The sequence below is a fragment of the Lethenteron reissneri genome, chromosome 69 (assembly GCF_015708825.2).
Source record: "Lethenteron reissneri isolate LAM-NWPU_2019-01 chromosome 69, ASM1570882v1, whole genome shotgun sequence".
NCBI lineage: Eukaryota > Metazoa > Chordata > Hyperoartia > Petromyzontiformes > Petromyzontidae > Lethenteron > Lethenteron reissneri.
In genome coordinates this window covers 10,125,373-10,148,236 of record NC_083847.1, presented here as the reverse complement: position 1 = coordinate 10,148,236, position 22,864 = coordinate 10,125,373, and the positions used below count along the sequence as shown (strand labels likewise).

Genomic DNA, 22,864 nt, shown 5'->3' with positions numbered 1-22,864 from the left:
GCACCATGCCCGGCCGCCTTTGTCTCCCCAGTGGTGATGTGTTCACACCTCACCAGGTACTTATTTGAGGCTGAGTCGACCTAGGGGATGCCCAGGTACCAGCTCAGATAATCGCGCCGTGATTGGTGGCCGTGAGCGGGAATCGAACTCGGGTGTTTTTCCAGGTTCGTAGCGCTAACCGCTGCACCACCGCTCCCGTACCCCCACTCACCCCTCCCCCACTCCCCCCTCCCCCACTCTACTCCCCCCACTCACCCCTCCCCCCGCTCACCCCTCCCCCACTCACCCCTCCCCCACTCACCCCTCCCCCCACTCACCCCTCCCCCCACTCACCCCTCCCCCCACTCACCCCACTCCCCCCACTCACCCCTCCCCCACTCACCCCTCCCCCCACTCACCCCTCCCCCACTCACCCCTCCCCCCACTCACCCCACTCCCCCCACTCACCCCTCCCCCCACTCACCCCTCCCCCCCTCCCCCCACTCCCCCCACTCACCCCTCCCCCCACTCACCCCTCCCCCCACTCACCCCTCCCCCCACTCACCCCTCCCCCCACTCACCCCTCCCCCCACTCACCCCTCCCCCACTCACCCCTCCCCCCACTCACCCCTCCCCCCACTCACCCCTCCCCCCACTCCCCCCACTCACCCCACTCCCCCCACTCACCCCTCCCCCCCCTCCCCCCACTCCCCCCACTCACCCCTCCCCCACTCCCCCCACTCCCCCCACTCACCCCTCCCCCACTCCCCCCACTCACCCATCGAGGCCCTGCGCTCAAATCGCCGCGGACCCTGGAGTGAGAATTCACTTCCGCCTCAACGCCTTCACCTCGATTCACGCCGAGTCTCACGGTCTCACGGCGAGTCTCACGGGTGTCTCACGGTGAGTCTCACGCCGAGTCTCACGGTGAGTCTCACGGACTCACGGCGAGTCTCACGGTGAGTCTCACGGGTGTCACGGTGAGTCTCACGGTGAGTCTCACGGTGAGTCTCTGAGTCTCACGGTGAGTCTCATCTCACGGCGAGTCTCACAGTGAGTCTCACGGTGAGTCTCATCTCACGGCGAGTCTCACGGTGAGTCTCTGAGTCTCACGGTCTCACGCCGAGTCTCACGCCGAGTCTCACGCCGAGTCTCACGGGTGAGTCTCACGGTGAGTCTCTGAGTCTCACGGTGAGTCTCTGAGTCTCACGGTCTCACGCCGAGTCTCACGCCGAGTCTCACTGGTGTCACGGCGAGTCTCACGCTGAGTCTCTGAGTCTCACGGTGAGTCTCTGAGTCTCACGGTGAGTCTCTGAGTCTCACGGTCTCACGCCGAGTCTCACGCCGAGTCTCACGGGTGAGTCTCACGGTGAGTCTGAGTCTCACGGGTGTCACGGCGAGTCTCACGCTGAGTCTCGTCTCAGGGTGGGTCTCGCGGCGAGGCTCACGGTGAGTCTCACGGTAATTCCTTCGTTATTCACAGATTTGCTATTCGTGATTTTGGCTGTATCTGCGAATCATATCTAGAACTCAATACGACTGCTGCATCTCGAGAGAAAGAAGTGGTGAGAGACAAAGTGATTAGATGTATAATAAAAAACATTTATTACCATTAACGTAATGATAATACATCCAAAGTTCATTACACTGACACTTCGTATTCCGAATCTTCGCCTTTTGGTAGTAGTATTGCACAGAACGGCACCCGGCTGAAATCGGAAGGCACAGCTCCAAATCCAGAGCAATCGAGGGTCACCGGCACGGCCGCTGGCAACCGGGCAATGTTACTCACCGCAGAGAACCGCAGGAGACACGACCGCCGCCACGACGCGATAGCCGGCGCCACAAAATGTGGCACACTGCAACCCTCCCAGGCGCGGCCCTTTTAAATTCCGATTCCGTTCCGATGGCGCCCAGAACGCGTACTGATGATGTGCAAGTACGTCATCGAAACGGAATTATAAAATACAACCAATGGTGTATAAGTATGAAACATAATAATGGGTATTTTGTAGCTTTCGTGACTGCAGGAATTACTCTTTGGTTCTTTCGGTAAAGTCACGTATATAAAGATAAAATAATAAATTAAATAATAGCATAGTATGCTATTATTTACCGAAAGAACCAAAGAATAAGAATGGGTGTTTTACCCTTTCTGGCAATAAACAAAGAGATGTGTTAAGACGTTCAAACACCAAATGGATGATACCTTTTGCAAGGCATCACGTCTGCATTAACTCCACACGCTACTTGTGGTGAACATGCAAACAAACATGGCTCTGATACTAATCTACGCATTGTCTTTGAAACTGACTGGCCTACACCAGAGACAACGGCCTTCTTCATGCCCTAGTCTCACCAGCAGTGTCAGACCAGATAACGCCAAAAGTCTTTGTACCGACGTACGTCATCTGAATGGAATCGGAACTAAAACTGATGACGTACGCTGCACGGCATGTTTGCGTTTGATGTCTGTCATTGGAACTGAATCGGAATTAAAGCTGATGACGTAGGCTGCACGGCATGTTTGCGTTTGACGTACGTCATGGGAACGGAATCGGAACTAAAGCTGATGATGTAGGCTGCACGGCATGTTTGCGTTTGATGTCTGTCATGGGAACGGGAAAGGGTTAAGAAACGTGCCGGACTGTTTTTTTTTTCTTCGGTGTCATGGTGCGCCACTCGCCCGTCTGATTCATTGCGTTTGAATTTCGGCAGCCACTGCCACCGCCACCACCGGCTTGCGATGTCCAACGCCGGCTCCTCCGCCGTTGCCGCCGCCACCGTTTCCGCCGCCGGGCAACCTCCGGCGAAGAAGACGAAGTTCACAGGTGCCCACCGCTACCGCACCAAGTTCAACGCCGATTGGACGAGCCGCTACCCGTTCATCAGCGCCGTGAGGGGCGAGCCGTGCCTCTACCGCTGCGGCGTCTGCGCCAAGGTGCTTTCCTGCGCCCACCAGGGCGAGACGGACGTCAGGAGGCATGTGGGCAGCGACAGCCACGCCAAGATGGTGATCTCGCGGGGCGGGCAAGGCGGCGGCAGTGGTCATGGCCTTCCGGAGACCGCGTTCGTGACGCCCGTCTCGTCGGACCTCAAGGAAGAGGTGAGAGGGAAGGGAGGGCGGGAGGGATGTCGTAGGAAGTTAAAAAAAGGGTCGGAGGACCGATGTTTCGCGTGGTTTTTGCTGCAAGTTCGTGTGGTTAATGCGCACTGCTCAACCCCTGAGCTGTGAATGCTCTGATAGTTACATTTCCTTTGTGCTGTTCGCCTTTTGGCGGTCTCTGGTCTGACACCGGTGGTGAGACAAGGCCATAAAGAAGGCTGCTGTCTCTGGTGTAGGCCCATCAGTTTCAAAGACAATGCGTGCATTATTATTATAGGAGCGTGTTTTGCCACGAGTTACGTGGTGAATGCAGACTTGATGCCTCGCAATAGGTGTGTCAATTTGGTGTCTGAACATCTGAACACCCTCTCTATCATTGGATGAAAGAGTAAAAGCTATTCTTATTTTTGTCATGATGATACTGGCAAAAGGGTCCCAAAGATATAACTGCGCTAGCCGAGCGATAGGTGCTCTGATACTTGTGTAGTGTTGTATATATTGACGAATACACTTCTTATGAGGCAACACGATATTTTATTGTCTCTACTACACGGTCCCTAACACAAAGGGTGTATCGGTCCCTTTAGCCGATACCTGGGGAGGTATGGCCCCCGGACTATACGGGACCTATCACTGGGTAACCCGTTCCCTATAGTCCTCCGGCTGGGACCTAGGGGAGGCTATCTGACCCGACCTCCTGGTTCGTGGGTCCTGACCACTGGCTTCACTGAGCTCCGGCCCTTAGAAGGACAGCGGAGCTTGGGGTCCAGGGTCCTATTCTCCAGCCCGATCTTCAGTCTTCAGCGTGTAGATAACTGAGCCAGAGCTCTGAGAGCTGTGGATTCGTCTAATTACGAACGAGTCAGGTTCCAAAGGTCTGTTCGTGAGTCGATTTGTTTGTGAGTCCAACTTTACTCCTGTCGATTTCAAACATTGTACAGCATGTACACTATGTACGGGGAATGGCTTTAAAAGTTGTATAATATCCTGTAGTTGTTGATGCCACTGGTTCTTCACGTTCTGTAGATGTAAGATGCCACTGGTTCTTCATGTTCTGTAGATGTAGATGCCACTGGTTCTTCATGTTTTGTAGATGTAGATGCCACTGGTTCTTCACGTTCTGCAGATGTAGATGCCACCACCGCCATCTAATACGCGGCGGTTGAACTTACGACTCTCGGTCCGAACAGGCAACTGGACACATGACACCGGATTGTTCATTCTTCTGAAAGTTCGTAATTCGAATGTCCCTAAGTAGAGGGAGTCTCTGTATCACCAAAAAAAAAACCGGACGTAAAATATTTAGAGAATGCCATCTCCATCGCAGCCCCAAGAAGAGGAGATGCTGTCTTGTTGCGAGGAGGAGGAGGTGCCGCTGCCGCTGGAGGCGACCGGCGACGGCAGCGGCTTCCCGGCGTGGCTGGAGACGCAGGGCGTGAGCGCCGAGGTAGCCCGCGCCCTCGACTCGGAGCTGGGCATCCGCGACTACGGCCTCCTGCGCGCCTGCGTGGACGACGGGAGCGTGCGAGCGGAGCTGCTGGCCGCCGCTCGCCACCGCCTGCCCTTCGGGTTCTACGCGGCGCTGAGGCGCGCCGTGAAGGCCCTGCGACAGCCCGACGATGAAGACGGAGCAGGAGGAGGAGTGGAAGGAGGAGCGGAACGAGGGCGAGCAGGAATCGCGGGAGGAGGAGCGGGAGGAGAAAGAGTGGAAGGAGGAGTGGAAGGAGGAGCGGGAGGAGACGCCGCAGGGGCGACGCTGCTGGGAGGCCTCGTGGAGGCGCTCCTCGCGCTCTTTGGCGGCCTCAGCCGCGAGCTGCTACTCTCCGCGGAGCGCCTGGGGGCGCTGTACGGCCATCGGTGCGCCCCGGATGGCGGCGCTGTGAGCCCCGGGGGCGGCTGCGACGTGGAGTGGCACACGGAGCACGGTGAGTTAATGCTCGATTGCATACATATAGTAGTGTGTAGTAGTGACTAGTGTAGTGTATAGTAGTGACGAGTGTAGTGTATAGTAGTGTAGTGCATAGTCGTGAGTAGTATAGTGTATAGTAGTGTAGTGTATAGTATATGTATGTTGAACTTTTTTTGCACCATACGTAGCCAACCCTACCTGAGCGGAGGTGCGGGGGGAAGGACAACAAACCAAACACAAAACAGTTCTGTAAAGAAGTGAGTTTGTCAATCTAGATGATGATTTAAAAGTTGCATAAGCCTGGTCATCAATCGCTGTACATGACAAACAAAAAAATGTAGTTTTGTAAATGTGGTTTTCCCGTTTCCGGAGAATAGAAAAGTCTTGCGTATGGACTAGCGCAGGGCGAGGGGTGGTGAGTAGCGCAGACAGTCAGATGTAGGCAACTCCGGACCTCAGGAACTTTCCTCGTCATCACTCGAAGTCACGCCGCAAGCCCTTTTGGACCCAAGCGCTTAACCGTAAACAATGTGAATTCAACCCCAATGAAGCCTGCAGAGCTGAATGGAGTTCAAAAAAACTCGTAAACAAACATATCTTGTGAAATACCCAACACAGAAGATGATCTGTAGGGGCAAGTGCTGTTAGCGAGCACCTATGAAGGTTGGCACTGTGGCACACAAGGGCGGTAAGTGACCAATACCATGCCAGACCGCCTTTGTCTCCCAGTTGTCGATGTTTACACACCGCACTGGGTACTCATTTGAGGCAGAGTCGACCTAGGGGAGGCCCAGGAATGGTTCAGATAATCGCTATCGCCGGTGTTGGCCATGAGCGGGAATCGAGCTCGGGTCGCCGGGTTCATAGCGCAGTCATGCTCACAGCGACCAACACTACTGCTCACCGCAATCAGTCACTTGGATCACACGCAAGCAGAATCATCACCACAATCAGTCGCTTGGATCACACACACGCAGAATCATCGCTGCAATCAGTCGCTTGGCTCACACGCACGCAGAATCATCACCACAATCAGTCAGTTGGCTCACACTGACGCAGAATCATCACCGCAATCAGCCGCTTGGTTCACACGCACGCAGATTCATCACCACAATCAGTCACTTGGCTCACACCCACGCAGAATCATCACAATCAGTCAGTTGGCTCACACGCACGCAGAATCATCACCGCAATCAGTCACTTGGCTCACACGCACGCAGAATCATCACCGCAATCAGCCGCTTGGTTCACACGCACGCAGATTCATCACCACAATCAGTCGCTTGGATCACACGCACGCAGAATCATCCCCACAATCAGTCACTTGGCTCTCGCTCACGCAGAATCATCTCCGCAATTAGCGGCCGTCCATAAATGACGTCAAGCATCTGGGGGGGGGGGAGGGGGTCAGACATTTGTGACAATGTGTGACGAGGGAGGGGGGGGGGGTGAGAAATGTGACGTCACATCAAAATGCGCAACTTTAAATAAATATAGACAACATGTTCTATTTAATTAGATAGACTTTTTAATACATGTTTTCTCCTACAACATCAGAGTACGCACTACAATGACAATAGTTTAAAGCGATTTGAAGCATGTTTTTTTTTTGGGGGGGGGGAGCTTTGTGACGTCATATTTCAGGGGTGGTTTGACTTTTTGTGACGCCGTGTGACGAGGGGGGGGGGTAAAAAATCCTCCAAAATCGCGTGACGTCATTTATGGACGGCCCCTTAGTCAGAATCATCAGTGCGGAGAGAGAGAGACCACTCAGTTGATGCCGTGCATCCGGCTTTTGTTGCAGAGGAGGTGGGGGAGGCTCCGACGCATGAAATCTTGGAGGCCGATCCCAGGTGGGAGACGATGGCGGTGAAGATGGAGGCGAGCGGAGGTATTTTATTACGCGCTTTTATTGAACTCGCTCTGTCTGTTGTTGTCATTCTCGTATCCGCAAATCTTGTAACTAAATTTTTACCCACTTCCCAATGTGGTATCGACTGCAAACTTGGTATACTTATGTCATTCTGATGACAAAACTATATTCTATCATAAAAAAGTATATATATATTTTAAACATTCTTTTTTAAATGTTATGTTTCGCCTGGGGTCTAATTGTCCACGCTCAACTCACGTTGGCTGTAAATCATCACGGCCCCTTACGTTATGGCAAGCCTCGGGGCCACTTCCTGGAGTCGTGGAGTTCTGCCATTACTCGTACGGTACATTTCATGTAAGCGTGTTTTTAAAAAGTATTTTTTAAATATTACTTATTTTTCTATTGTTCAATCCTCCTGCTAATTTTTGTTCATACAGCGCTTGAAACACAACAGATCAGTTATCTATAACTGCATTTAGACTTTTTTCAAGCGGTTTGATGGCATCCGGGGTCAGCGGATGGATTCCATTTTGCACGTCCCTGAAGACGAACGTTGATCTGTGCGATGCGGGCGATGGATTGCACTTCACCGCAGTCACAATCAGGCGTTTCCTCAACCCCACACTTTATAGAGACGGTAGCCGCACCAGACCCCACCTCCGATGTGTAGATCTAACACGGTTGAGTGCAGTTCCTGGTGGGATATGTGAATGGATGTGCCGAGGTGCCGAGGTGCCGAGGTGACATCACCCTCGCCAGGTGTGCAGGAGGTCGTGGGTTCGATCCCGAGCCCGACGCCAGTATATTTGGGGAGCAGCGGCTCATGCACGGTTAGGGAGCAGCGGCCCAGGCAGGCCCAAGGAGCAGCAGCTCACGAGTAGCTCAGACAGGCAGCTGGGTCAAGTAGCTCAGGCAGGCAGGAAGACCACTCAGGCAGGTAGACGGCTCGGGCATACAGGCAGGCATGGTCCAGCGGTTGCAGAGATTCGTGTTGAAGTGTCCGCAGCGAGCTTCAAGCAGTGGACGAGGGTGAGCTGCTCGGAGCCGCCGCTCGACATTACGAGCGAGGAGAGCCACACGACGGGTGCGCGCGGTTCACAACAGCGGGGCAGCGGTGACGATGACGACGACGACACTCGCAACGTTGATTTCGCGGGAGCCGGTGTGCCCCGCTGCCTGACTAACGCAGTGCGCAGGCAGTCCCCGTTGAACGCGGGAGGAGATAAGTTCCTGGAAAGTGATGCGTTGAGTGAACAAGAAAGGCGTGGAGCGATCAGCCCAGTTTCCACGTAAATAATTTGACGGTAGAGTTTGGCGAGATATGGTGTTTTACGCACACCGCGCAGTGGGACAGCGGGAGAAATTACTGAGGGTACGTCGCCGCGTTACTATATCGCTGTGCCGCTCAGCCGCCGCGGTATAACGGTGTGTGTACCGCGTTGTCACGGTGTGTGTACCGCGTTGTGGCGGTGTGTGTACCGTGTTGTAGCGGTGCATGTACCGCGTTGTAGCGGTGCGTGTACCGCGTTGTGACGGTGCGTGTACTGCGTTGTAGCGGTGTGTGTACCGCGTTGTCACGGTGTGTGTACCGCGTTGTGACGGTGTGTGTACCGTGTTGTGGCGGTGTGTGTACCGCGTTGTAGCGGTGTGTGTACAGCGTTGTGACGGTGTGTGTACCGCGTTGTAGCGGTGTGTGTACCGCGTTGTGACGGTGTGTGTACCGCGTTGTGACGGTGTGTGTACAGCGTTGTCGCGGTGTGTGTACCGCGTTGTGGCGGTGTGTGTACCGCGTTGTAACGGTGTCTGTACCGCGTTGTAACGGTGTGTGTACCGCGTTGTAACGGTGTGTGTACCGCGTTGTGGCGGTGTGTGTACAGCGTTGTGACGGTGTGTGTACAGCGTTGTGACGGTGTGTGTGTACCGCGTTGTAACGGTGTGTGTACCGCGTTGTAACGGTGTGTGTACCGCGTTGTAACGGTGTGTGTACCGCGTTGTGGCGGTGTGTGTACAGCGTTGTCGCGGTGTGTGTACCGCGTTGTGACGGTGTGTGTACCGCGTTGTGGCGGTGTGTGTACCGCGTTGTGGCGGTGTGTGTACCGCGTTGTAACGGTGTACCACATTGTGACGGTGTACCGCGTTGTGACTGTGTGTGTACCACGGTATAACGGTGTGTGTGCCGTGTTATAAGTGTTCTGCGTTCCGATAAAAGTGTTCCCTAATGGAAGAATCTCTTTATAGCGAAAAACACGTTCAAGTGTGAGCACAGCCACGCGTTAAGCAAGGACTTTGTTCATCTCGTCAAACTTGTGCGGCCCAACAAACGCTCGCATTTACGCACGAATTTCATACATTGCGCAGTTAACCAATAATTTAAGTGCATTGCACCACACAAGAACGGATTTGTTAGCGTGCATAAACAAGTGAGCTTATCATCGTCGTTGTTATGTTGGATTTCTTCTCTCCTCTCCCCAGACCTGCATCCCTGGATGCTTTCTGCTTCTGCGCAGCGGCTGCCTCCCAAACGGGAAGAGAAGCCGCGAGGTAAAACGCTTAGCGAGGTGGACCCGTGGGAGACCCTGGGGATACAGTCGATTATACGCAGTCGATCGTCGATTATCCGGAGGATAATCACCAATCATTATTTATAACAGTTTAATTTAGCACATTCTTGTACAACGTTATGTTAGTAGACGTTGTGTGTGGTTTTTTTTGTGTTTTTAATTTGTTTGCGATGTCAAATTTGTCGTAAATAAACGTACAAATAGACACAAATTAACATCCTACTGTTAAAAGTTGCTTCATTTACTGCACCCTACCTACCACTCCAATCACGAAGAGTCTGCATCACGGTGTGATGTAGTAAGTAGTACTTCTCCGCTCTTGCGTGTTTGACGATCGCCGGACTGATGCGGACACCGAATTGCACGGCGCACTTTTCGCCGCATGGCGAAAAGTCACGCAAAATGTGTATATACGTGCAGTACTTTCACTGTTTAAGTTGTACGTACGGTTGTGTTTAATGTACCGTATTTACAATATTTGACACTGGAATCAAGCGCATAGCAACTTTTTTGTCACATGCACACACACGGTGGTGCCAATGGCCGGACTGGTTACAGCCCGGGACCACCGGATAATCGATACTATGTCTGCGTATATGTGTAGTATTCTTGAATGAGACCGACACTTCGTAGAGGCCACACGCTTTTATTCCGATAACACTAGTCCTCAGGACTCACTGGGGGAACAGTCCCACACACACGACCTAGGGAGGTACAGCCTCCGGCTCTATTCTCATTTCTCTCCTTCCCTAGCCTCCAGCTACTCTGTTACTCTCTTCCCTAGCCTACAGCTACTCAGCTACTCTCTTCCCTAGCCTACAGCTACTCAGCCCACTCAGTTCCAGCGGGGCGGCATCCTCGAGGCTTGGGGGTCCAGGATCTCCGGCTCTCCTCCTTCAGCTTCTCCTCCGATCGACCCCTCCGCTCTCCGGGAGCCGTCTTATATATCCCCTCTCTCTGAGGGGCGGGGGTGTCTCGGGCCCTGGCTCTCGCCAGCCCCCTCCCCTCAGAGCCGTTCCAACCACCTCTCGTCCCTGTCGATCCGGGCCGGTCCAGACCGGTACGTACCTCTCCCCTAGCTTGTGTGACCTGTGTGACCTGTGTCAACCTTGGTGTCAACCTTGACCACCACATCACCCCCCCCTATACAGCACGCAGCCGTCCCGGCTGCATCACTATCCACATCCCAACCCTAACTCGCGAACCAGGAATTCTGAACACGACAAGAACAATGCGTGAGCCTCAACACAACAATAACAACAACAGAACAACAACAACACAACTATCCCCGATAATTTACCCCAACCCCCCTGTACACAAGAACACCGCGGACACACCACACCAACGAACAAGGTGACTCGAACACCCAGGCCCCGTGAGGAGGCAGTGTATCTGCGACAGGTCTCAGGAGAACCTGAGACCCTTCGAACGAGTCCGTGTGGCGGGTCCATCGCCAGAAGCCAGCGTTCCTTGCGGAGGGTCAGGAGGGGCCAGATGACGGGCGTCCGGCACGTTTCGAGGCCCCGGGGACACAGCCCGCGAGCCGTCTTCCTGCTGGACAGGCGGCCGGCTCGCTTCCCACTCCTCTGGCGAGACCACCCTAGGTGGACTCACACCTGCAGCATCCGAAAGAGTGGCAGGGGGTTTTGGAACAACAAGGGGGTCACGAGGCCCCTCCCCCAACCTGCCGGACACGTCACGCGGCCGGCCCCTGCGAGATGAAGGTGTGTGAGTGCGTGGTGCGACATAGGGCTTCAGGCGCGAGGGGTGCACGTACCAAGAACGCCGTCCGCACGCGACCCTAACACACTGGTCCCGAACGACCCGAACAATGTCGACCGGCCCCCGCCAGGGCCGCAGCAATTTCGATGACGTCGACAGCGGCACCTGCGGGCAGTGCAGCCACGCCTTATCCCCTACCGCCCATCTATACACCGTAACCCGGCGATCATACAGACGCTCATTGGCCCGTTGCCTTGCCCTGGAATTTTCCTGCGCGGCCACCCTCGCCTCGACCAACTTCCGAATATTGAACTGAGCGTGTTCGGACAGTTTCGAGCGAGAAGCCGCAGACTGGACCCGCAATTGCACCTCCACGGGGGGGTCGACTTCCCTGCCGTACATTAAGTAGAAGGGCGAATAGCCCGTGGCCGCGTGAGGCGCTAACCTATATGCGGCCAGAACTCCGGGAATCTTCAGGTCCCAATCCAACTGTGTGTCGTCTACCTGATGACACAACATAGAGGTAATGGTCCGGTGTAGACGTTCGACCATACCATCGGTCTGCGGGTGGTAGGGGGAAGTCCGGACCTTCTGTGTGCACAAAAGGTCACAAACCTCCCGCAGAAGATTGGACGAAAAGTTCTTTCCCTGATCGGTTAGCAGCCGTTCCGGGGCACCCTTATCCAGGACGTAGCCCTGGAGAAACGCCTCCGCAATGGCTGCTGCCGACTGGTTGGGGAGGGGCCAGGCCATAGGCCAACGGGTGAAATATTCAACCCCAACCAGCAGGTACTTATTTCCCCGAGCGGTGACAGGGAAGGGACCCAGAATGTCAAGAGCCACCAACTCATTAACCCGGGACACCTGAATGGACTGAAGGGGTGGGCAAGCCGCCCTAGCCGGGTGTTTCCGCCGCGCACACTGTGTGCAACTATTCAAAAGGTCGGCGACATCGCGCGCCATTCCCGGCCAAAAAAAATCCAATTGCAGTGTAGCGAGCGTTTTGTGAATACCCAAATGCAGGATGCGTTCGTGCGCCGCCCACACGGCCCTGCCCCGCAGAGCGGTGGGGACGACGATTCTGTAACGCCCCGAGCTGGCGTCCCATGACATGAGGAGACCCTCCCGCAACCTGACAGTACCTACCCTTTCCTGACAATCTCCCCCTCTCTCCGCACGACGGCGTAACCTGAGGAGGGAATTGTCTTCCATCTGGAACCGTCCCCATTCGTCCAGAGGCAGATCGAGGAGTGAGTCGCGAGCGACCAACACCTGCGAGTCCCCCTCGGCGACAGGTTCCCTATCGACCACCCCTGCTGCCGCTGCCAAGGGAGAAGCCGGAGCGGTACTCGTGGCCGATTTGCATCTCCCCGAGCCCATAAAACACGCGCACCCATCACCCGGAGGAAGGCGTGACAAGCCATCCGCGTTCAAATGTTGTGTCCCCTTCCGGTACACCACCGTGAACGTGTAGTCCTGTAGGACCTCAAGCCAACGTGACAGCTGGCCGGACGGCTGGTCTATTTTCAACGCATACTGTAGCGCGGCGTGATCGGAACGAACCGTAAAATGCCTACCGTACAGGTACGGTCGATATTGTTGAACAAACACGACAATAGCGAGCAGTTCACGGCGGGTGACGCAATAACGTTGCTCTGCCGGAGACAGGACTCTACTGCCATAGGCAACGACCCGTTCGACCCCGTTGACAACCTGCGAAAGCACTGCGCCGATGCCGGTATTGCTGGCATCGGTGTCCAGGATGAAGGGCAACGTGAAATCGGGATAGCACAAGGGAGGAGCTCGGACAAGGGCATCGCGAAGCGCCCTGAACGCCCTGTCTTCCTCTTCCCCCCAATGGAATTTAGCCCCCTTAGCCGTCAGAGCATGAAGGGGTTTGGCGATCGTCGCAAACCCCTCAACAAACCGGCGGTAATAGGACGCAAAGCCTATAAAGCTGCGGACTTCCCCCACAGACGTGGGCGTGGGCCACGACCTTACACAGTCAGTTTTAGCAGGATCGGTGGCTATACCCGTAGAACTGACAACGTGGCCGAGGTACCGCACCGATTCACGCAACAGGAAACATTTCTGAGGCTTAAATTTAAGGTTAGCCGATCGCACTCTGAGAAATACAGCCCGCAGTCTGTCCAGATGTTCCTCAAACGTACGGCTGAAAATAATCACGTCGTCCAGATATATAAGACAAGAGTCCCACTGCAGGCCAGCGAGGACCAGTTCCATCAATCTCTGGAACGTCGCTGGAGCTGAGTGCAATCCCATGGGCAACCGGTTGAACTGATAAAGGCCCTGTGGCGTACGGAACGCGGTCTTAGGTTTGGAAGCGTCATCCAAGGGCAGTTGCCAAAACCCCGACAAAAGGTCCAAGGTTGAAAAATACCGTGCCCCCGCCAAGGCATCGAGCGACTCGTCCATGCGAGGGAGTGGATACGCGTCCGCCAGCGAAACCTTGTTAAGCTTCCGAAAATCCACACAAAACCTCAAACTGCCATCATGTTTTTTAACAAGCACAATGGGCGCACCCCATGGGCTGTTGGAGGGAGCCACAATGTCTGCGGCAAGCATGTCATTCACTGCCAACCGGACATGTTCCTTCTCTGCCGGACTTAATCGGAACGGATTTTGCCGAATGGGAGCGGAATCCCCCGTATCAATGTGGTGTTTCAATAGATTAGTGCACCCAACATCGAATTTGTGTTTGCTAAAAACATCGGGAAAATCACGAAGCAACATGCGCAGCTTGAATCTTTATGACTCTGAAAGATTTTCAGCCCCTGAACAGAGAGAATCCATCCATGCCTCATCGACACCCACCTGCGTCCCGGACGCCGGCGCCTCACCGACATGAGCTGCAACGGAGTCAGTGTGCAGCGGCAGCGACGCATGTGCAATGACAGCCCCTCGGTGCACGACCTTCGTCCGCAACCCCGCATTCAGCACCTGAATGAAGGGCTGTTCATCTCTAGGCACAAGCTGTTGTATATGTTGGGTATGAAAATTTGTTATGTTGTATGCGTGCGTGGGTGAAATTATTATGTTGTATGTGTGGGTTATGAATATTCAGTGGAAATAATAATAATTAATGAAATTTGGCCAAATGTGTAATTATCCGGAAATATGTTAATTATGTAATTACGCACATTTTAATTATGCCAATTCGAGAGGTAATCGTATTAATTATGCGAGTGGGTGTAATTATGATAACGCAAGTCGTTATGATAACCAGACCCCGGTTCACCCCGTTATCGCTTTAACATTTACTGAGTATGTATTAGTGTGTTTATTAAGGTCACCAAGTTCAAATCTCAACGCAGAAGCAGATCTTATGCATAGATTTCAGGAAAGAATCACACAACCACTTCTGTATTGATCAATTTATTACTAATTCAACCTTAACTATGATATAGTATGCGAACTCTCAATCCCGGAACGTCAATACGGCATCAATACAGTATCATCAACGATTGTCTGATTTCACTTTGACAACTGCACATGGATCCCGCATAACGCGATGGTTGTTAGTGAGAGAGAGAGTCGTTAAAACATGCAAATACTATGCTAAGAAAACCTTAACGTTAATGAATGATTATACTCAATATTGTTCACGCAGTACCGCACTCCTTATTGATCATACGCAACCCTTATCACGTTGTTAACACCTTGGGTCACGGGACAGTTGAATATTCTGTAGAGGATGCGAGTACGTGCGGCGATTATGACTGAAAGATACTTGAAAGATTATACGGCGAAAAAAAACACAATCAAAACAGTTACTATTCTTAAAGGCACCAATCTCAACAGATACATCGGCAGGTTATCTGACAGCAGAACGGCTCGGAGTAAGGGCCTGCGACGGTGCTCCTTTTCCGAAGATCGTTATCTTATACCAAGTTTACTAATTGGGGACCAGATCACCTGATAAGGATCCGGTGGGCCACCACTCCCCACGTGAGCGTGGCTCGGCGGAAGGAGGTGCCAAGAATCAGTTCGTATTGATGGATCTGTTGGGAATTTATGCGATTAAGAGTACAGCCCACTAAATATTAAAGATAAAAATTAAGAATACTCTTATACGACGGATGGCCACCACTCGGTCTCGTTGTGATGCTTTCCAGCCACGGATGGCTTATGGGTTCGAGTGTGTTTGAGTGGTAAGAGTTGTCTTGAATAGTCAGTGTTCGGAGTCGATTCTTTAGGTCAAACAGACGCCTGGTGGTCGTGTGGTGAGGGGGCGGTGCGCGTCATACGTATCCATCGCTCCCCTGTCGGATGGCTGTTGATACGCTGTCGTAGTTCGGAACCCGGTCGGTAGGTGGCGCCCACAACTCGCTCGTAGCGTGCAGCGCTGGATCGTCGCCAAGTCGCGACGCTCACCACCGGCGGCAGCGGAGATCTCCGGCGGCAGCAGAGATTGACGAGCTGAAGATGAGTCGAGCCGACCCGCTGGTCGCAGCTCGCTCCTGAGTCGACCCTCCCGGTCGAGCTCGCTCCTGGGTCGACCCGCTGGTCGCCCTCGCTCCTGAGTCGACTCTCTGGTCGCACTCCTGAGTGGACCCGCTCTGGTCGCACTCGTTCCTGAGTCGACCCTCCCGGTCGAGCTTCTGAGTGGACCCTCCCGTCGCACTCCTGCTGAGTCGACCCTCCCGGTCGAGCTTCTGAGTGGACCCTCCCGTCGCACTGGTTTCCAATGTTCAGGATCCGTTCCTTTATGCTGAAAAATCCCCCTGGATCCCGCCCACAAGGCGGGGCTTCCGATTTTTGCTGTGTCAGGATCTGTCCGTAGGCAGGTGTGTCCATGTGTGTGTCCGTATGTCCTTGTGTGCATCACTGACGGTATATTCCGTTGTCAACTCCCTCCATAAAACCCACGAGCAAACAACCAGATGTTACAAATTGTCTCGAAGTCGTCTCTCTGTCTGGGTGCAATTTATCTCTTGTCTGGCCTTCTTCATGAACCCAAAACACAGACGTTACAAATCGTCTCATAGGCGTCTTTGTTCGTGTTGCACAACCTGGAGGGGGGGCAACACTCTCTCCGACCCGGCGCACAAAGAAATGGTTAAAAGTTTTAAGTTAACATTTGTCCCTTACTATTTCACAGTTATGATTCTGTATGTAACCTACGGTCTGTCGTTTCCCATCGTGGTTCCCGACCCACGTGTAGGTGTTTCCCCGAGCGTACACACACTCCTATCCAGCGCTGCGGGGATACAAAGACGGCCGGGATCTCCCTTTCTCTCCGACCCTGGGTTTAACATCGTTTTTTTTATTATGTATTATATTCGACCTGGTTGTGATTCATCCCGTTATACTGGCTTTTCATAAGTTTTACTTTGTCTTTTCAGGCATATACTTATTACTATTAATTTATTTCCGATATCTTAGGCTAAGGGGTAAGTTCTTGATCCTAGGAATTCGTATTCCTTGGTGCCTGGATGGTTATATAAGCGGAATATAGTTTACGGTGAATAGCGTTAACATTGATGTTATGTGCGATATTATGTATTGTGATGTCTTTAACTTAACTTGTTTGTCAGGGCTTTACTGACACGAAGTTGCATTCCATAGCCTGCAGTCTTTGCCCCACCCTATCTCTGCTCGCCGTTGTTGTTGCCTGCCGTTAATTCAAGGCCTCATTAATTTCCGTCACCCCTGAGTAGGTGAGGGCGGTTGAACCTTGGAGTCAGTTCTGGTTTTTGTCTGCCTGCTTCTTCTTGTGTCCCCTGACCCCGGGAGTTATTATTCTACTTTATGGCCTGTCGAAGCCCCACTCGCTGTTGCTGGGCTGGTGTTGTTCCCGGCTTTTTGCTTACGTTTGCAGTTCGCCGTGCTCTTGATTTCCTTCCCTCTTCAACCTTATATTGACTATTCGCTCCTGTCTGGGTGCGATTCAATTTTGACTTAGGAAGGTTCTGATTGTCATATGCTTCGGGTCGAATTGTATAGAAAGTATTGAAGTATGGAAATAACATTTCATATTGACTTAATGATGGTGATGGTTCAGTAGGCGTAACTTGTGACCTGGTTTAATTGGAGTGGGTGTGAATATCAATAACTTTAGCCTACTCTGTTGTTGAATTTCGAATTTTGACGTTACTTTAAAACCATGCAGGATGATTGGGCTTTTGCCTTAACTATGTCTGGCTGACACTCCCACTGTCTCTGCCGCCTGCACGGGTGACATGTGCCCGTTCATCAGGCCTTATCTTTCCTTGAAGCAAGGTTGCAAATTCTGCCATCCTAGCCCTCCTCCAGTTCATTACTTAACAACACCTGGTGTTTTGCAGTTTGCTGCGCTTGGTGTGTTTCAATCATTAAAAAAAACAAGTAAAAAGATAATATATAAAAATCATCAAATATTATTAATCTCAATTATGGAAGAAGGGCTAGGATACAACAAAGCGTTTGTCCACCCACCAGGTCCAACCCTCGCTCGGTCGTATTTGAAGGAGACAACAAAACCCCCGACGTAGCGTCTGCCTCCAGTGGTTTGCGTAACTGAAGCGGTATCAGCATCTGCGCACCCGGCGGAATCCGCACGGTTTCAGACGCCATAGCCGGAACAGTCGTGCAAGCTGTGCACAGCCGGTTTGGTGAGGGCAGAAACGCCATCCGGCGGCCCGAAGGAAGCTCGATGTAGCCTTTGTCAATCAAAATTTTGATGGGCATCCTCTCCAAGAAATCCGTACCCAACAGACAGGGAACGGCCAAGGCATCGGAAACCAAAATGGGACCAGATAATTTAATGTCGCCAATACAAATTTGTGCAGTTATTTGGCCAATAATCCCCAGGGAACCCCCATTTGCCGCAAAGCAAGGGACGGAGAACGGGGTGAGTGCCTGACATCTCTTTGGTAACACGTTGTATATGAGGTCGGAGATTATAGTAGCCGAAGCCCCCGTATCGACCAACAATCGAAATTGAATTCCCTCAATATCCCCGAGAATAACCGACGAGCCCGTCGCCGCGGCCACGACCCTGTGGGCCAACTCGGACCACTGAACCGCGCGAAGTGGCCCCCAAACATCAGCCCCATTCCGCTCCCCACCCCTCAACACAACGCGATTTACTGGCGCGCCGATTCGCGGTGTATGAGATGCGGGCAGGGACCGTGTGCGTGAGGTGTCGCGACATGCCTGGGGGTCTTGTGGAGCGGCCGGCGGACGGGCGGACGATGGTGGATGACCCGAAGCCCGGCGCCGGGGTGCTGGGCAACCCGATGCCAGGTGACCCAGCTGGCCACAGTTATAGCACGTGACGCCAGCCCACGCCCGCGGGGATCCGTGTCTCCCCCGGGTTTCCCCTTGGCGAGGCCGGTCGGCCCCCCTCCAACTGGCGGCCCGCTGTGACGCGAAGGCCTGGGCATCCGGGACCTCGTCAACTCTTGCAGCGGCGCACGCAGCCACCTGCCCATCCCGCTGGAGGAGCAACTCTGTGTGCAGGTAATGTGCCGCCCCCAGCGAGGAAAGGTTAGCTTCATCTTTGACGTGGATGGCAATCCTCAGTTCCCGAGCCAGCAGCAGCAACTTCTCCAGCACGATGGAGTCCAGGCCCACATCGTCCATTCGAGGATAGGCTGCTTGAGCCAACACCATCAGTGCACTCTGATAGGCAAGAGGTGTCTCGTCCGCCTCCCTCCTCCGACTGGCGAAACGATGTCTAGTTTCGGATGGAGGTCCATACACTAAGGCCATCCGATCGAGGGCCTCCTGCAAAGTGGAGCGTTGCCTCCGTGGAATAAGGAGGAACGTGGCCAAGGCCACGTCGTCCAAGGCGGAAGGCAGGGCTCGGAGAGCGATGTCAGCAGACCACCCAGCCGTCTCGGCATTTGCCACGAAACGGCGTGAAAAAGCAGCCCAGTCCCCCCCCTTTGCCGTGAAAACCTGAAGCGAAGGCAAGCGCTGTTGCAGCGCCGGGATGTAGTCCCCCCTCGAAGACAGCGGCGTCCCAAGTGCAGTATATGAAGCGTCTTCCGGCGGCAGAATATCAGACCGAATCGGCGGGCACCTACCCGAAAACTCTGCTTCTCCCGATGTAAGGCCGCAGATGGCGGATGTGACGCGGGCCACCTCTGCCCCCTGACCTCCTGGGCGGTTGACGTCATGTCCCCCGGAAGCGGTGACCCCCCCGGCGGAAGTGACGTCATCCCCGGCGGCCGCATCCCCGGCGGAAGTGACGTCTCCCCCTCCGGAGGTGACGTCAAAGTTTTGCGCGGGAATGGCGCGTTTCTCGGCGGGAACCCGTCCCATCCTCCGGCCTGGTACTCCACCCGGCGCTCCCGCTCCCCCCAGCGTGAGCTCGTCGAGGATGGAGGCAGCGGCATGGAGGAGATCGAACAGCCGGGCATGGGCTGACTGGATCGCCCATCCCGACGTCGGCGGACTCCTGGAGGGCCCCGGAGAACCCGAGCCCGCCCCCGCAGACCCGTCCCCCGGAAATGGCGCTCCCGCCTCCGGCTCAGCGTCTCCCTCGACGTCCTTCTCCTGGCCCCTGGTGAGCGCTTTCTGTCTTGTCTCCATGTCGGCGAGGTTCTTTGGCCGCTTCTAACACCAGTTGTAGTATTCTTGAATGAGACCGACACTTCGTAGAGGCCACACGCTTTTATTCCGATAACACTAGTCCTCAGGACTCACTGGGGGAACAGTCCCACACACACAACCTAGGGAGGTACAGCCTCCGGCTCTATTCTCATTTCTCTCCTTCCCTAGCCTCCAGCTACTCTGTTACTCTCTTCCCTAGCCTACAGCTACTCAGCTACTCTCTTCCCTAGCCTACAGCTACTCAGCCCACTCAGTTCCAGCGGGGCGGCATCCTCGAGGCTTGGGGGTCCAGGATCTCCGGCTCTCCTCCTTCAGCTTCTCCTCCGATCGACCCCTCCGCTCTCCGGGAGCCGTCTTATATATCCCCTCTCTCTGAGGGGCGGGGGTGTCTCGGGCCCTGGCTCTCGCCAGCCCCCTCCCCTCAGAGCCGTTCCAACCACCTCTCGTCCCTGTCGATCCGGGCCGGTCCAGACCGGTACGTACCTCTCCCCTAGCTTGTGTGACCTGTGTGACCTGTGTCAACCTTGGTGTCAACCTTGACCACCACATATGTATATGACTGTGTGTAATATATGTGTGTATAAAACGCAGCAAGTTGGCACGGTGGGGAGCACAGGTGGAGCGTCTGCGAGACGTCTCAGTCAGTCAACCCATGGCATCACCTGGGTCTGTCCCGTGACCTCCTGCCGGCAGTGGGGAGCCTTTCAACACTTCACGCGATAGCCTCAAAAGTGCACCGCGACTGGCATAAACCCCTAGATTTGAAGCTTTCATGGCTGCAGGAATCCATACTCTTTGGTTGTTTCAGTAAAGTCACGTAGGTAGAAAATAAAATAAATCACGACGTTTCGATTGCACCTGATGATGATTGCTTGTGTTGCAATCGAAACATCGTGATTTTTAAAATTTTCTACCCACGTGACTTTACCGAAAGAACCAAAGAGTATGGCACAAGCACCGTGGCGACGTCGCCGCCACTTAGCGGTGAACGGTGGCCGCCGTTATATCTGTGCCGGATAATTATCGATGATCAGCTGTAATCGATGACTGTGATCGGGGAAGGTGACTACGACGGAGCACGCATCTGCCAGGGTGCCGCGCGCCGGCACTTTAACGCCACCACCCCTTCCCGGCGCGTCTCACCCTCAGACGTGGCCGAGGATTTTCGGGCGGAAGAAGGGGGCCTTCCGCGCGACGGAGAAGATGCGGATGGTCGAGAGCTGCGCACCCCCTGGGTGGACGTCGTCCACGCGGAAGGAGACAACCTCCTGGGTGACAGAGAAGACCTCCAGGCCTATGGAAGGGACCTCCAGTCTGCTGGTCTCAGCGCTAGGCCGGGGGCGGTGACTGTGGCCACGCGGAGAGACGTGGCGGTGGCTGCGACGGCCCCAGGCGTCGAGGCCAAGGTGGAGCTGCAGGATCCGAGCAGCGACGGTGAGGATCTGACCCCTGGCGCGGCCAAGCGATGGATGAACTGCGACGTCGTTTTCGGTGCGACCGCCGCCCGATCGCACTCGATCTGAATTGAGACTTAAAAACCACAATTTTGTTTTATTTTAATCTTGATTTTAAGCTTTATGGGACTGCAGGAATCCATACTCTTTGGTTCTTTCGGTAAAGTCACGTAGGTATAAAATCAAATATATCACGATGTTTCGGGCGCAACACAAGCGTCCGTTTGAAATGGGTGTAGCTCAAGGGTCATAAGATGTAAGGCCACACTGAGCTGTATTCGCTCTTTTGTCAGAAGCGACCCTGGCCATCGCAAAGATGATAGCTCAACGAAGTGGGCTTATGATCATGATCGTTTATAGCAGCAGCAAAATACTCTAAACGCGTGATGTTGATTATCTATGGGTGTCTGCGGTTCTCTATGCTGAGTCTCTTGAGTGTAGAAACCCACGTTGAGAGTGTTCGGTTGCTGCTATACATCTCCACGTGATGACGATGATAAGCCCACTTCCTTGAGCTATCATTTTGTGATGGCCAGGTCGCTTCTTTAGATCTGGTAAAATAAAACATAAAAAAAATCTTTCATAGTTTAGCTCGGACAGATACACATGCCGGAACCGCTCGCGCTGACACGGTTAAACCCTCCAACTCCTCTTCCCCCTACCCCCGGGGGAACTCGGCTGTTTGCGGCAGGGTCTGCGATCGCCGCCTTCCCGTGCCCCGTGTGTGGGCAGCAGCCGGCACCGGCCGGTGACCCGGGGAGGCCTCGGTTCGACTCTCGGAGCCACGCGCCGATCCGGCGTCGTCCCTCAGCCGCGACGCGACGCCACCATCGCCGCTGCGCCCGGTGCGGTGTCGCGGCCGCGGCCGTCGGCGGCTCCGCGGGGGAGTGGCACTGCCTGCTGTGCGGTGGGGTCTCCGTGCCGGGGCTCGGGCAGCACCACCAGCGGGGGCAGGGCGCGGGAGAGCGGCCGCACCCTCTCGAGCCCCGTCGTCACCGTGACGAGGACGATGACAACGACGACGGCAGAGACGCCGGAGGAGCGGAGGAGCGAGCCTGCCAGTGCAACCGCTCATGCTGCCGGTGTGGGAGGACGTTTGAGCTGCCCGGGCTCCTCCGGCGCAACCAGGAGTGCACGCACTGCGGCGATCTCAGCTAGCGTGGGGGCAGGGGGTGGGGAGGGAGGAGCCGGGGGAGCTGGGAGGAGCTGGGGGAGCAGGGAGGAGTAGGGGGGAGCGAGTGGGGGAAGTAGAGATGAGCGGGGGGGGGGGCAGAACGGGGGAGGGAAGAGTGCAGGCGGAGGGGGGATGGACAAAGTGGGAGTGATTTTGTTTTTTTTCATTGGCCCTAGAGAGATAGCGAGTTGGCGGCCGCCAAATCGACGTTTGGATGGGCGATCCGCTCCCTTCACTTTCGGCAGTCGTACCCGCAGTGGGCCGTTGCTGCGTTGTTCAGCCCTACTGGTCACGAAACGCTCGCTCCGGCCGCCAACGCCAGCTGGCTGAATACGGACATTTGGAGCGTGGGCTTTCACGACAAATAAACGTGCCAATTCGTGACTAGTTTACCATTGTAGATGTTGTGGGTTTCCTCTCCAACATGCAACCGGTTTAAATGCTGGACTAGTCAACTAATTGTCACGTTTTGTTGACGTGACAAACCCTTGCTGATTAGCTGTGTCGAGTGATGGTGGTTG

At 54.4% G+C, this 22,864-nt stretch overlaps 1 protein-coding gene across 1 annotated transcript; it reads left to right on the top strand.

The window, feature by feature from the left end:
- Positions 1–802: 802 nt before the first annotated feature.
- On the top strand, positions 803–22,344 carry LOC133360811 (uncharacterized). Its single transcript, XM_061579683.1, has 7 exons — positions 803–882; positions 2,698–3,085; positions 4,413–5,010; positions 6,799–6,885; positions 9,343–9,411; positions 20,865–21,149; positions 21,861–22,344. The coding sequence occupies exons 2-7, from the start codon at positions 2,726–2,728 to the stop codon at positions 22,325–22,327; spliced, it is 1,866 nt and encodes a 621-aa protein (XP_061435667.1). The 5' UTR covers positions 803–882; positions 2,698–2,725; the 3' UTR covers positions 22,328–22,344.
- Positions 22,345–22,864: the final 520 nt, after the last annotated feature.

What these genes read in the sequence shown, in the direction of transcription:
- LOC133360811 (XM_061579683.1), top strand. Translation starts at nt 2,726, where the DNA reads ATGTCCAACGCCGGCTCCTCCGCCGTTGCCGCCGCCACCGTTTCCGCC. An exon ending in GGAGTGGCACACGGAGCACG is followed by an intron (nt 5,011 to 6,798) that starts GTGAGTTAATGC and finishes CTTTTGTTGCAG; the next exon opens with AGGAGGTGGGGGAGGCTCCG. An exon ending in GCAGGATCCGAGCAGCGACG is followed by an intron (nt 21,150 to 21,860) that starts GTGAGGATCTGA and finishes TGTTTGCGGCAG; the next exon opens with GGTCTGCGATCGCCGCCTTC.